The sequence below is a fragment of the Marmota marmota genome, unplaced genomic scaffold (assembly GCF_001458135.2).
Source record: "Marmota marmota marmota unplaced genomic scaffold, marMar, whole genome shotgun sequence".
NCBI classification, from domain to species: domain Eukaryota; kingdom Metazoa; phylum Chordata; class Mammalia; order Rodentia; family Sciuridae; genus Marmota; species Marmota marmota.
Genome location: NW_025999998.1, coordinates 4,692,244 through 4,704,387, shown reverse-complemented (window position 1 = coordinate 4,704,387; position 12,144 = coordinate 4,692,244). Strand labels below are relative to the sequence as shown.

The 12,144-nt window shown below is 33.4% G+C and overlaps 1 protein-coding gene across 2 annotated transcripts in view; it reads left to right on the top strand.

Moving 5' to 3' along the window:
* Positions 1-12,144, top strand: part of Uhrf2 (ubiquitin like with PHD and ring finger domains 2) — a 78,693-nt gene that overhangs the window by 51,582 nt on the left and 14,967 nt on the right. For both annotated transcript variants that reach the window (XM_015492856.2, XM_015492855.2), the window contains 4 exons: positions 1,060-1,246; positions 4,417-4,540; positions 4,762-4,869; positions 7,340-7,444. In XM_015492856.2, coding sequence (XP_015348342.1) covers positions 1,060-1,246; positions 4,417-4,540; positions 4,762-4,869; positions 7,340-7,444 — 524 coding nt within the window. The remainder of the gene's footprint in view (positions 1-1,059; positions 1,247-4,416; positions 4,541-4,761; positions 4,870-7,339; positions 7,445-12,144) is intronic.

The following is a 12,144-nucleotide window of genomic DNA, read 5'->3' as shown; positions in this document are numbered from 1 at the left end:
GAATTTACCTAAGGTTTTGCCTAGAGTTTCTCAAGCTTTCTTAGTTCACTGAGCAATCAATGTCTCAGTAATTTTTTCTTGGCATTTATAGGCCAAAAGAAATACTGAACAGTTCCATTTATTAAATTACTTTGTTTAACGAATTATATTTCCCTCTTGTGCCCTGTGAGTTCATCAAAGGGTCTGGTGCATCTGTGGGAAACTGGGTCAGTGTATATATAATTTGAGGGGTGGTTTTATTTTTAATTTTTGTAGCACTGAATATTGAATCCAAGGCCTCACATATGCTAAACAAGCACTATACCACTGAACTACATCTCCAGCACTTTTTTTTTTTTTTTTTTCATTTCAAAATAGGGTCTCACTAAGTTGCTAAGGCTGGTCTTGAACTTGCAATCCTCCTGACTCAGCCTCTCAGATCACTGAGATTACATGTATGTGCCTTTATGCCCTGCTATAAGAAAAATTTTAAGGCAAAAGTATATGATGCGAGGATGTAGTTCAGTAGTAAAGCACTTGCCTCACATTTGCAATGTCCTGGATTTAATCCCCAGCCCTGAAAAAGAATATGCAAAAATAAAAAGTAAATATTATCATCATGTTTGGAGGTGATTGGATTTTTACTGAATTATGTTTGAGCCTCATCCTTGAAATTTTAATGCAGTAAATCAAAGGTGAGACTCAGGCTTTTATTTCTAAACTCTCACATTTGATTATCCCTTTTGGTTCCTTTGATTAAAAAAAATATATGCTAGCTGGGTGTAGTGGCACACACTTGTAATCCCAGCGGCTTGGAAAGCTGAAGCAGAAATATTGCAAGTTCAAGGCCAGCCTCAGCAATTTAACAAGACCCCAAGCAACTTAGCAAGACCCTATCTCAAAATAAATAAATAAGGGCTGGGGACATGCCTCAGTGATTAAGCACCTCTAGGTTCAATCCCCAGTACCCCCCCCCCCCAAAAAAAAAAAGTTGTATGCTGTTTCCATGAGTTTTTCTTTGAGATTAATAGATGAACAAGTTACTTTAAGGTAAGACTTACTTTAATTTTTTTTCTTAAGGGAAAAATGACCCTGAATGTGACCTATGTGGTGGAGACCCAGATAAGAAATGCCGTACATGCTCTTGTCATAAATGTGGTGAGAAGCATGAACCCAACATGCAGCTTCTATGTGACGAATGTAATATGGCCTATCATATTTACTGCCTGACTCCACCTTTGGATAAAGTCCCAGAAGAAGAATACTGGTATGATCATCAGGATTTGTTTTTTGCTTTATAGAGAATCAAATGTGAAATATCTATTTGAACTACCAAAAGTATATTTATAAAGATAAATGGTATATAGTAAAGTGCTTAAAATGTTAAAGAGACAAATGCTTACTTGGCATTGATAGTATTTATTCAATTACCATAGCAGCTTCTGAACTGGTCTTTAGCTCCATGTTTTGATCTCTCTCATGTTCTATAATAGTACTTAATAATTATTATATATTTCATATGCTTTACACTAAAAAATGCTGTATATGGATGATTTTATCTAATCCTATGAAGTTGGTAAGTAGAACAGGGCTTCATGTGTGCTTGCCAGAATCTAAATGGTTTAACAAATAAAAACAAACAACCAATCAATAAATGGACTAATGATCAAAACAGACATTTCTTAAAAGAAGAAATACAAATGGCCAACAAATATCAAAAATTGTTCAACATCCTTAGCAGTCAGGGAAATGTGAATCAAAACTACACTGAGACTTCATCTCCATTTAGAATGGCAAGAATACAAATAATAATTGTTGTTGAGGATGTGGGGGGAAAGTACACTTATACATTGTTGGTGAGACTGAAAGTTAGTACCTCTTTAGAAAGCAATATGGAGATTACACAAAAAACTAGGAAGGGAACCACCATATTTCCTAGGTATACCACTGCTTGGTATTTATCCAAAATAAAATAAAAACAAAAACCAACTAAAATCAGCATACTGCAGTTATAAATGATAACATATATAACAATGTATATAGCAGCACAATTCACAATAGTCAATGAATTGTGAAACTGAATTATGAAACTGACCTAGGTGCTCATCAACAGATGAATGGATAAATAAATTGTGGTATATATACACAATGAAGTTTCACTTGGCCATAAAGAAAAATAAAATTATTTCATATACTTGTAAATGGATAGAACTGGAAAATATCATGCTGAGTGAAATAAACCAGACTCGGGAGTCAAATGCTTTCTCTCATATGCAAACTAGAAAGAGGGATAAAAGAAGAATTTTTTAAAAGTATGAAAATAGAAGGGAGACCAATAGAGGAGAAAAAGGGGATTGAGGGAAAGAGAAGAAGAAGAAGACAAGGAGAAGTACTGGGGAACAAAAACTACCAAATTATGCTACGTCCATATATAAATATACCACAATGAGTCTTGCCATATGTGTAATTAGAATAATAGAAGGGGGATCAGTAGAATAAAACAAGGAGATGGGGAGTGAAAAGGAAGGTACTAGGAAGTGAGATTGATAATTATGTTTTGTGCATTAAAAATATAGCACCACTAAAAAGAAATTTTAAAATACAATTTTAAAAAGTGATTAGAAGAAAGACTGGGGAAAATGTGCCCAAAGTAATAATGAACTTTTTAATACCATATGAGGAATTTTGTTTCTTTTTTTTTTAAACTATATGCTGCCATATTACTGTCATTGAGGGTTTTTAAGTAAAGGATATGACAGGTAGAAATACTGATGTCACAAGCATATAACTGGTATCAATATGAAGAACAGATTGTTCTCCATTCCTTGCTCTTTCCTTAGCCTGTTAAAAAATACGGTTGCTGTGCTATGTGTTATGTGTTATGACAGAGGTTGGAGGGGTGAGAGAAAGTGAAAAGGAATATAACTTCCTGTCACCTCCTAGCTTGCATGATCATACTCTAAATTTTACCTTTGCTTCTAACTCTTATTTCCAAAGTCTCATATTTTTCTTTCCTCTTGTTCAGTATATAGTTTGTTCCTGATTCTCTAAAATGGAAACCCTTCTACCTGGCCTCAGAGCTACATATCTTTTTGCTTTCCAGGAACTTCATTCCTGCAATTAATTCCTCTCCTGAATTTCTATTACTAGATCATCATCATTAGCATCTCTTGAGCCTTCAAAACTCACAAAAACCTCTCTTGATTCCATTTTTTTCTGGATTTCCATCTGTCTACCCTCTTCCCTACTCCCTTTATAGAAAAGCTATCCTTACTAATTGTTTTCATTTTCTTTCTTCCCATTTCACACCTCACAGCACTCCATTCTGGCTTTCCTTCCCACTTCGCCTATGAATGCTTATGTAGAATTTATATATATTTTCTGTTTACAAACCCAGAGATCACATCTCAGTCCTCTTTACTGCTCAACTGGTTACTCTGTTTTTATAGATTCTATGATGTTATATGATCCTGATTTTTCATCTACTTCACTGACCTTTCCTTTTTAGTCTCTTCTTTTCCCCTTACCTGCCAGCTTTCAGGAGTTCACCTAAAGCACTGCCCACTTATTTTCTCTCTATGCTTGCTTCCTAGATGACCTCATTTAGTCATAAGACTTTAAACACCAAGCTAATAGTTCTGAATTTTTGTCTTGAAATCCAATCTCCCCTGAGTTTATATTTCTGGACCCATTTGTCTACTTGACCACCATCACAAAATTAGTCTAAATGGAGATTTGATTTTTATAAACACTTCCCCTAAAATCCTAACCCTCCCCCAGTCTTTGGTAAGTAGTTCCATCATCTTATCCACTTATTTGTACCAAAAGCTAAACCTCATGTTTAATGAGGATTATTTTTCCTCTTCCCTACTTTACATATAGATATTAGTAAATCTTTTTCTCCAGAATCTATCTATCTCTCTCTCTCTCTCTCTTTTTCTCTCTCTCTTTTTTTTTTTTTTTTTTTTGCGCCACATTCACCCTACCCCCACCCCCATCCCATTCCATACTACCATCTCTTCCCTGAGGGGAGATATATCTGTTGTATAGTTCAATGTTTGGTCCAGAACCATCAATTCTTTTTATTTTTGTTTTAATTAAAAGAATTTTGAATGAGTAATTTCTTTTCTTGGGATTAATGATGAGTTTAGAGATCATGGTTTCATTGGAATCTCATCATTTTCTTTGACTTTTGAACTGAAATTGAGGATTTTTAACATTAAAATATTTAAGTTCTCTAAAAGAATGACGGGAATATTTTTTTTACAGCAGCCTAATCATGTAAATATTTTGAGAAGTTAATGGCAGCTGAAGCTCTGCAATATACCCCAACCAATACATGTTAAAACTTATCCTAACCTAGAAAGGCCATTATTCTGTTACTGGCCTTAATATGATATTATCAAAATTCCTTTGTTCTTTTTTTTTCTTTTAAAGGTATTGTCCTTGCTGTAAAACTGATTCCAGTGAGGTTGTAAAGGCTGGTGAAAGACTCAAGATGAGTAAAAAGAAAGCAAAGATGCCATCTGCTAGTACTGAAAGCCGGAGAGACTGGGGCAGGGTAAAGAAGAATTCCTTTTTTTCCTAATAGCAAATTATAGTATGTAATGAATGTTTCAGTACCAGTAGTAGTAATGGTATAAAAGGTTAAATAATATAATTGTTAATATCAGCAATATTTAAATTACATAAATAGTTGATTTTCTGTTTTATTCACATCTTGTCTTTCATTAAGATTCAACATAATTGATTTCTCAAACAGCTAATTTTGTGACTTTACAGGGAATGGCTTGTGTTGGTCGTACAAAAGAATGTACTATTGTCCCCTCTAATCATTATGGACCTATTCCTGGTATTCCTGTTGGATCAACTTGGAGATTTAGAGTTCAGGTATGTTTTTTAATTGGTTAGTTGAAATGGTAAAATTGGGTATAGTTAAAACAGAAGTAAGTTTTAACAATATATTGATTGTAAATGGACCTTGCTGTTAGCACGTGGTGTTCATTTGTTAGAATGAAAGATTTTCTTTGGGATAGGTGTGCTCTTCCTTAGCAGATGACACACAGGAACATATATCACAGACTTAGTGATGAGCTATGCTTTCTTATCACATTGTTTTACTCTTCTATTATAGTTACAATGTTAACATTATTGGTAAGCTTTCTAAAGAATTTTTCTTACAAAAAGTTTAATATTTAAAATATATGGGTTGGAGTTGTGGCTCAGTGATAGAGCGCTTACCTGGCACATGTGAGGCACTGGGTTTAATCCTCAGCACCACTTAAATAAATAGGAGGTGGGGGTTGTGGCTCAGTGGTAAAGCACTCGCCTAGCATAGGTGAGGCATTGGGTTCAATTCTCAGCACCATATATAAATAAATTCATTAAGTAAAGTTCCGTTGACAACTTAAAAAAATTAATAAATAAAATAGTTATTTAAAAAATAAAATGTAAGTTTTTCTTTAAGCCGCATGTTAAATTCTCATTTAGTGTCATTGAACTCTAAGCTTGCTTTGGGTAATATCTTGAGGCTTATCCTCCTGAATGAATGCTGAGATATTGGGCAGAAGGAAATGCTAGCTAATCCAGGAATAAAATTATTTCTCTTTTCCCCTTGAGGAAGACAGTGTTATATTTATTCCTGATTTCCTTTTCAGAATACTAATTCTATCATGGGAAATTTAATGTGGAAAAAAAATCTCTAAAGCAATTTCCAATTAGCAATATCTATGATTCATGACTTTAATTAAGATAGGTTTTAATTTTTATGTTCAGTGGCCCTGATACTTAGACTTTTAATACAGTTTTAAAATTAAAATAACATTATACATGGAACAGATTAAAAAATTAAATTGATTTGTATTTTTTAAAACCTCCCCTACTTTTCATCCCCATTTTCTGTTTCTTAAAGAGAAAATTTTAATTATTTCCCCCAGATTTACCTCATTATTTCTAAATAACATATTTATATGGTTTTCTTTCTTTCATACTTTATTGAAAGATGAACATTTAGTTTAGTACTTATGTTTGTTGTGGAATAACTATATCATAATTTTGGCTGAATTGGTAATCAGGATTTACATTTTTATGGCTCTAAGTAAAGTTCTATAAATAAATGTAATATAAAATGCTGTAAATATTTTTATTTACTTCATTATGTTTGTGTGTGTATATATCTGTCACTAATTCATTCCCAAACTTTAAAAGCCCCTTTAACATGGTCTAAGGTGATTATGAAGTTGTTGGCCTCAACAACTAATTAGATGGATTTGCTATTTAGAGAAAAAGAGAACAGATTTGTTTTTACCAAGGTTAGTGAGGTGGGGAAAGCAAATGGCCCGGTTTCCTGCTAAAGTGGTGGATGTTTTTAAGACCTAAGCCTTTCCAGGTTCTGTTGCTCTTATTAGCTTCTAAAGTGTCATCTTTTCTCATGCTTCCTATGCAAGCTTAAATTTCAGCTTCCTTTAACTCTGCTAAGAGCAATCTTATGACAAAGAGATGAATTATAATACCTTTCTGAAGGAGTTTGAAATACACAAAGAAGTAACACTTTTTTCAGAGAGGCAGAATTCAATATATATGAGAAAAAGCTGTAGGTAACTGAAATAGAATAGTATCACTAAACTGGAATAAGTTGAGTAACATCAAAAAATTTTGGTATAAGCATATAGTTTTCCATGAAGGAGATACAGGAGATACAGCTGAGAAAATAGAAGCCAGATTAAGAGAGGTGTATTGACATGCTTAACTTGGGCTGAATACTGTGAGACTATTGAATATATTTTGAAGAAGTTGAAAATGAGACTCAGTTCTTAAAAGAATCATTCTGTTTATGATAGATATAGTGGGTTTGAGTAACTAAAACTGGAGGCAATGAAAGATGGTCTATTATAAACATTCATGTTTCAAACTAATGTTGCACACCTGAAGTAGAAAAAAAGATGGATTCAAGGGATTTAGAAGGGAAAATCAGGATCCTTGTGACCAAATGGTTTGGGGGAATGTGGAAGAAGTATAAAGTTTAAAATGATTTGGCAAACTGATAGGGAACAGTCATAATCACAGAGAAAGAAGGGAAAAGAGGTTTCAATAACTAATAGTTCCTTTTTAGCTGTTAAGCTAAAGTCCCAATTATAAAAGAAGATAATTATTTAATAATATGAAACTCAGAATTCTAGACCTACTTATTTTAGGCTTATTAGCTCAGTGCTTTTAGGGGTTTTAGGAGGAGAACTAAATGAAAAAGCAAAAAACCCAACTCTGCTTAGATTTTTAAGGTACAATAATAAATGAGAAATAATTTTCTAAATGTAACTCAACTGTTCAGAGGTAATGTGGTCTCATTTTACTTATTTTATAGGTGAGCGAAGCAGGTGTTCATAGGCCCCATGTTGGTGGAATTCATGGTCGCAGTAATGATGGGGCTTATTCTCTTGTCCTGGCTGGTGGATTTGCGGATGAAGTAGTAAGTCATCATATGACTTTGTTCTTTAGAATCTGTCCTGATCATTCAGCAGATTACAAAAGCTTTGTCTAGGCTACAACAAATACTATCTCTTTTTAGCATTGTTTTTATATTGAAGCAATCAGTTTTATACAGTTATAAGGGAAATCAGTTGGCAGTGTCTAGTCTTTACATTACTGATTTGACATACACATATTTATATTTGTAACTGAATATCCTGAGGAGATACTGCATTCTCAATGGAGCTGTTTTTTTAAATATTTTTAAATTTTTTAAATTGTTGATGGACCTTTATTTTATTTATTTATATATATGCGGTGCTGAGAATCGAACCCAGTGCCTCACACGTGCTAGGCAAGCGCTCTACCACTGAGCCACAGCCACAGCCCTCAATGGAACTGTTTTTAAAAATTAAACTTACTACTTTGAGATAATTGTAGATCACAGTGATTAATTGTAGCATTAGAAATAATGCATACATCCTGTTCCCTCCACCCAGTTTCCTCCATTAGTGACATTTTATAAAACCGTGTAGCACAATATCACAACCAGGATATTGACGTTGACACAGTAATGCTACTGAACATTTTTGTCACAATTTCCATTGTCTTGTTGCCCTTTGATAGTTATACCCATTGTACTAGGTTTTCAAGCCCTCCCTAACCCCTGATAATCATTAATGTGCTCTTCATTTATATAATTTTGTCACTTCAGAAATTTTTATAAATGGGGTTATGGATGTAGCTCAGTGATAGAGCATTTGCCTGGCATACACAAGGGCCTGGGTTTAGTCACCAGCATGGCGGGGGGGGGGGGGTTTAATAAATGGAATCATGTATTTTATAACCTTTGGTACTGACTGACTTTCTTCACTTAGCATGATTCTCCAGAAATTGTGACAGGTGTCAGTGATTCATTCCTTTTTATTGCTGAGTATTAGTCCATGGTAAGGATGTACCACAGTTGACTATTCACCTGTTGAAGGACTATCTGGATTACTTCCAGTTTTTAGCTATTATGAATAAAATTGTAGTAGACTTTTGTGTACAGTCTTTTTGTAAGCATAAATCCTTATTTCTCTGGAATAAACATCAAGAAGTACAATTCCTACGTCATATGATAGTGGCATGTTTAGCTTTTTTCAAAAGATTGCCAAACTTTATTTCAATTTTATCTCAGTAAAGCTATGGGGAAAAGAAAGATTGCCACACTTTTCCAGAGTTAACTGTATATACCATTTTACATTACCATCAGCAAGATATGAGTGATTAAATTTCTCTGCATTGCACCAGCGTTTGCTGCTGTTGCTACTTTTTATTGTAGCCATAATGATAAGTGTGTAATTTATCTCATTTTTAGGATTTTAGGGAGATTGAACCCAGAAGCATTTTATTACTAAGCTATATTCTAGCCACTGCCTGCACTGCCTCCCCTTCCCACCCTGCTTTTTTTAAATGTTGAAACAGGATCTCACTATTGCCCAGGCAGGTCTTGAGCTTGAGCTCTCCTCCTGCCTTAGCCTCCAAAGCAGCTGGGTTTACAGCTGCATGTCACTTTGCCCAGAAGTTCTTCTTATTTTAATTTGCATTTCCCTAATGGCTAATGATATTGGACATCATTCATTGGCTTATTTGTCATCTCTATAGCCTCTTTGGTAGCATAGTCCTTCAGGCTTTTTTTTTTTTTAACCTTTTTTTTTTCAGAAGCTAAATTATTTTTCTTTTAAAAAGTTATTTTATTATAAAATGACTGCCATAATGTATTTATATATTCTATGAAAGGTTTTAAGGAAAATATCTGTATGCCAAAGACACTAAATTTTTTTGTGTGTGTGGTTGAAGGATTTCATCTTTATTTTTTTAATTTTTATTTTTTTTAAACTACATGACAGCAGTGGAAAGCATTACAATTCTTATTACACATATAGGGCACACTTTTTCATATCTCTATATAAAGTATGTTCATGCCAATTTATGCCTTTATACATGTACTTTTTTATTACAATTCTTAATACACATATATACCACAATTTTTTAACCCATTTTTAAATTAGGTTGTTTGGTTTTTTGCTGTTCACCATGTATTTTTTCTCCCACTCTGTTTTATTTGCTTTCTTTCATGGGATATTATGATGAATTAAAGTAGCATAGAGAACACATTTGTGGTATGCTTTTAGACAAAAATAGAAAAGTTTGCCAATTTTCTAATAGGCCAATTTGGCAGTGTATTTATATTAACATAGACGAAGAAGCAGAAAATGGAGATATTCAGGTTAGTCATTTGCAAACTTCTTTAATATACATGTTCTGAAGCTATATCTTTATCAGAAATAGTGCCAATGTTATATAGTTTATTACTGACTAGAACTTTTTGAACTGTGTAACAGAACCAACTAGAAGTGGAATCTCTTTCGCATTTATTTTTAGCATCTGGGAAGTTGTATTTGATCTGACATTTGTTGTGTATGAAACTTTGGGCAAATTACTTAGCTCCAATAACTTCCCCATATGTAAAATAAAAAAATTGTAGCATTATTTTATATCAGGAAGAGGGTTATGTTAAATTATGTAGTCCTGGAAACATAACGAGGACTCAGATGGTAATTATATTCTCTGTAGCAGAAACAGATCTTAAATATATGAAGTAAATTCAACATATAAAGCTAAATATGAGTACCAAGTTTAAGTGGAAGAATAGGTGTTACTATTTCTTTTTTTTCCATTTTTCTAATATAATTGCTAGTTGAACACTAACACATTTGTGGAAAAATGAAAGGTTAAGTATTGTGTTAAATAGTTAATTCTAACTGTGTTAAATAATATAAAGAATATAATTTATAATAATAATTTATTTTATATAATTTATAATTTATATTATATAATTATAATTATATAATTTATAATATAATTTATTTTAGGACTAAGATGATATACAGACTTAGTTGCCAGCTAAGATGTATCTGCAGATGTTAAAGTATAAGTGTTTTCAACATTTTGCTCTATTATAGGCAAGGAATAGGTGAGGGAAACTTAAATAAGCTTTTCTTTCTTTTAAAATAAGCTTTTTTTATTTGAGAGAAATTTGATGTAACCTTGAATTTGATGTAACATTCATGTAGCCAGTGATCTTTGTTCTGTTTGGGTGAATGGACATGAAACTCTTAAGTACCTGTTGACAAACTAGTTAATATTTAGTCTAGAAACTTGAGAATTAGCCAAATGCTAGTTTTTGTGTCCTGTATTTGGGTGATCTTTCTTGAAAAGTAAGGACCCTAAAAAGTGACTGGCCTCTTCTCAGTTATTTTGAGAAGCAGATTACTTAGAAGAAGACTTTGAAACCACACTGTAGGGTTTGCATCCTGGAGCCATTTCTTCCTTGCTATGGGTTTAGCATGTTATGGAACCTTTCCCTGATCTGTAAAATAAGGTTTACACACTTAGCTCATAGACTTAATGTGAAGGTAGAATTATGTGAAGGCTTAATGTGTTGGTAGAATTAGTTGTATGCTGCTGGGTGTGGTGGAGTATGCCTGTAATCCCAGTGACAGTGCCTTGGGAGGCAGAGGCAGGAAGATCATGAGGTTGAGACCAGCACTGGCAATTTAGCAAGATCCTGTTTCAACAACGGGTCAGGGTCGGGGGGCTGGGATGTAGCCCAGTGGTAGATAACCCTGGGTTCAATTAACCCTGGGTTAATTATATGTAAAATGTTTATTAACCCCACATACACAGTAAGTGGTAAGTAGGCATTATCAATTGTAGTGGTAGTACCCAGTTTTGCAGGCATGTAAAGGTTATTATTGAAAGAAAAACTGGCAAAAAAATGAGGTTTTGTTCTATATAGACTTGAATTAAAGAATCCTTAAAGTATCTGGGAAAAGTGTTGTGGTCTTAATTGTGCTTTAGGATAGTTTATCTGATAATATTTATGGGGGATGTTGAGAAGATTAAGATAAAGGTCTTCCATGTGATAAGATTGATGATAGGAATGGGAACATGCAGCTGGTCTTGGGCAGCAACTTCAAAAACTTATAAGAATAGAGACTGGGAAATTGCATTTCTCTGGGGGCAGCATCGTGACCCTTTTCAAGAGACAGGTATTTTATTATTTATAAATAAAAGCTCTTCCTAGGCAGTATCCTCATTTAGGCTCCTACTAGGGGCACAAGTTAGAGGATGATGGACTTGGAGATGCAACAAATTTAGGCTGATAATTTTTCCTTAGGAAAAATAATCTGAAATAATGTTGACTGAACTCTGGCAAGTCTTCTCCTTCCTCTGATAATATAGAAGTTTTTGTTGTTATAATCATTGAATTACAGATGAGTTAATATTGTAGAATTTTAACTATTATTTTTGATCCTTGATTATTTTGTTATTTGTTGCCTGAGGAACAATCAGAAATGTTTTTGTAATCCCACTATTTGGAAGGCTGAAGCAGGAGGATTGCAACTTCGAGACCAGATTCAGCAGCCAAAATTGTCTCTAAAAATGAAAGGACTAGGGGTACATCTTGTTGGTAGAGCACCCCTGAATTAAATCCCCAGTACTGAAAATATAAATAAAATTAAATTTTTTAAAAAATTGAGGCAATTGAAAAAAAGAAATGTTCTAGATATATTTACTAGAATTCCTTTAATTGTAACATACATTAAAGATGAAATTCCTCAATGTCTTATTTTCTTTAAATAGAGACCTCAA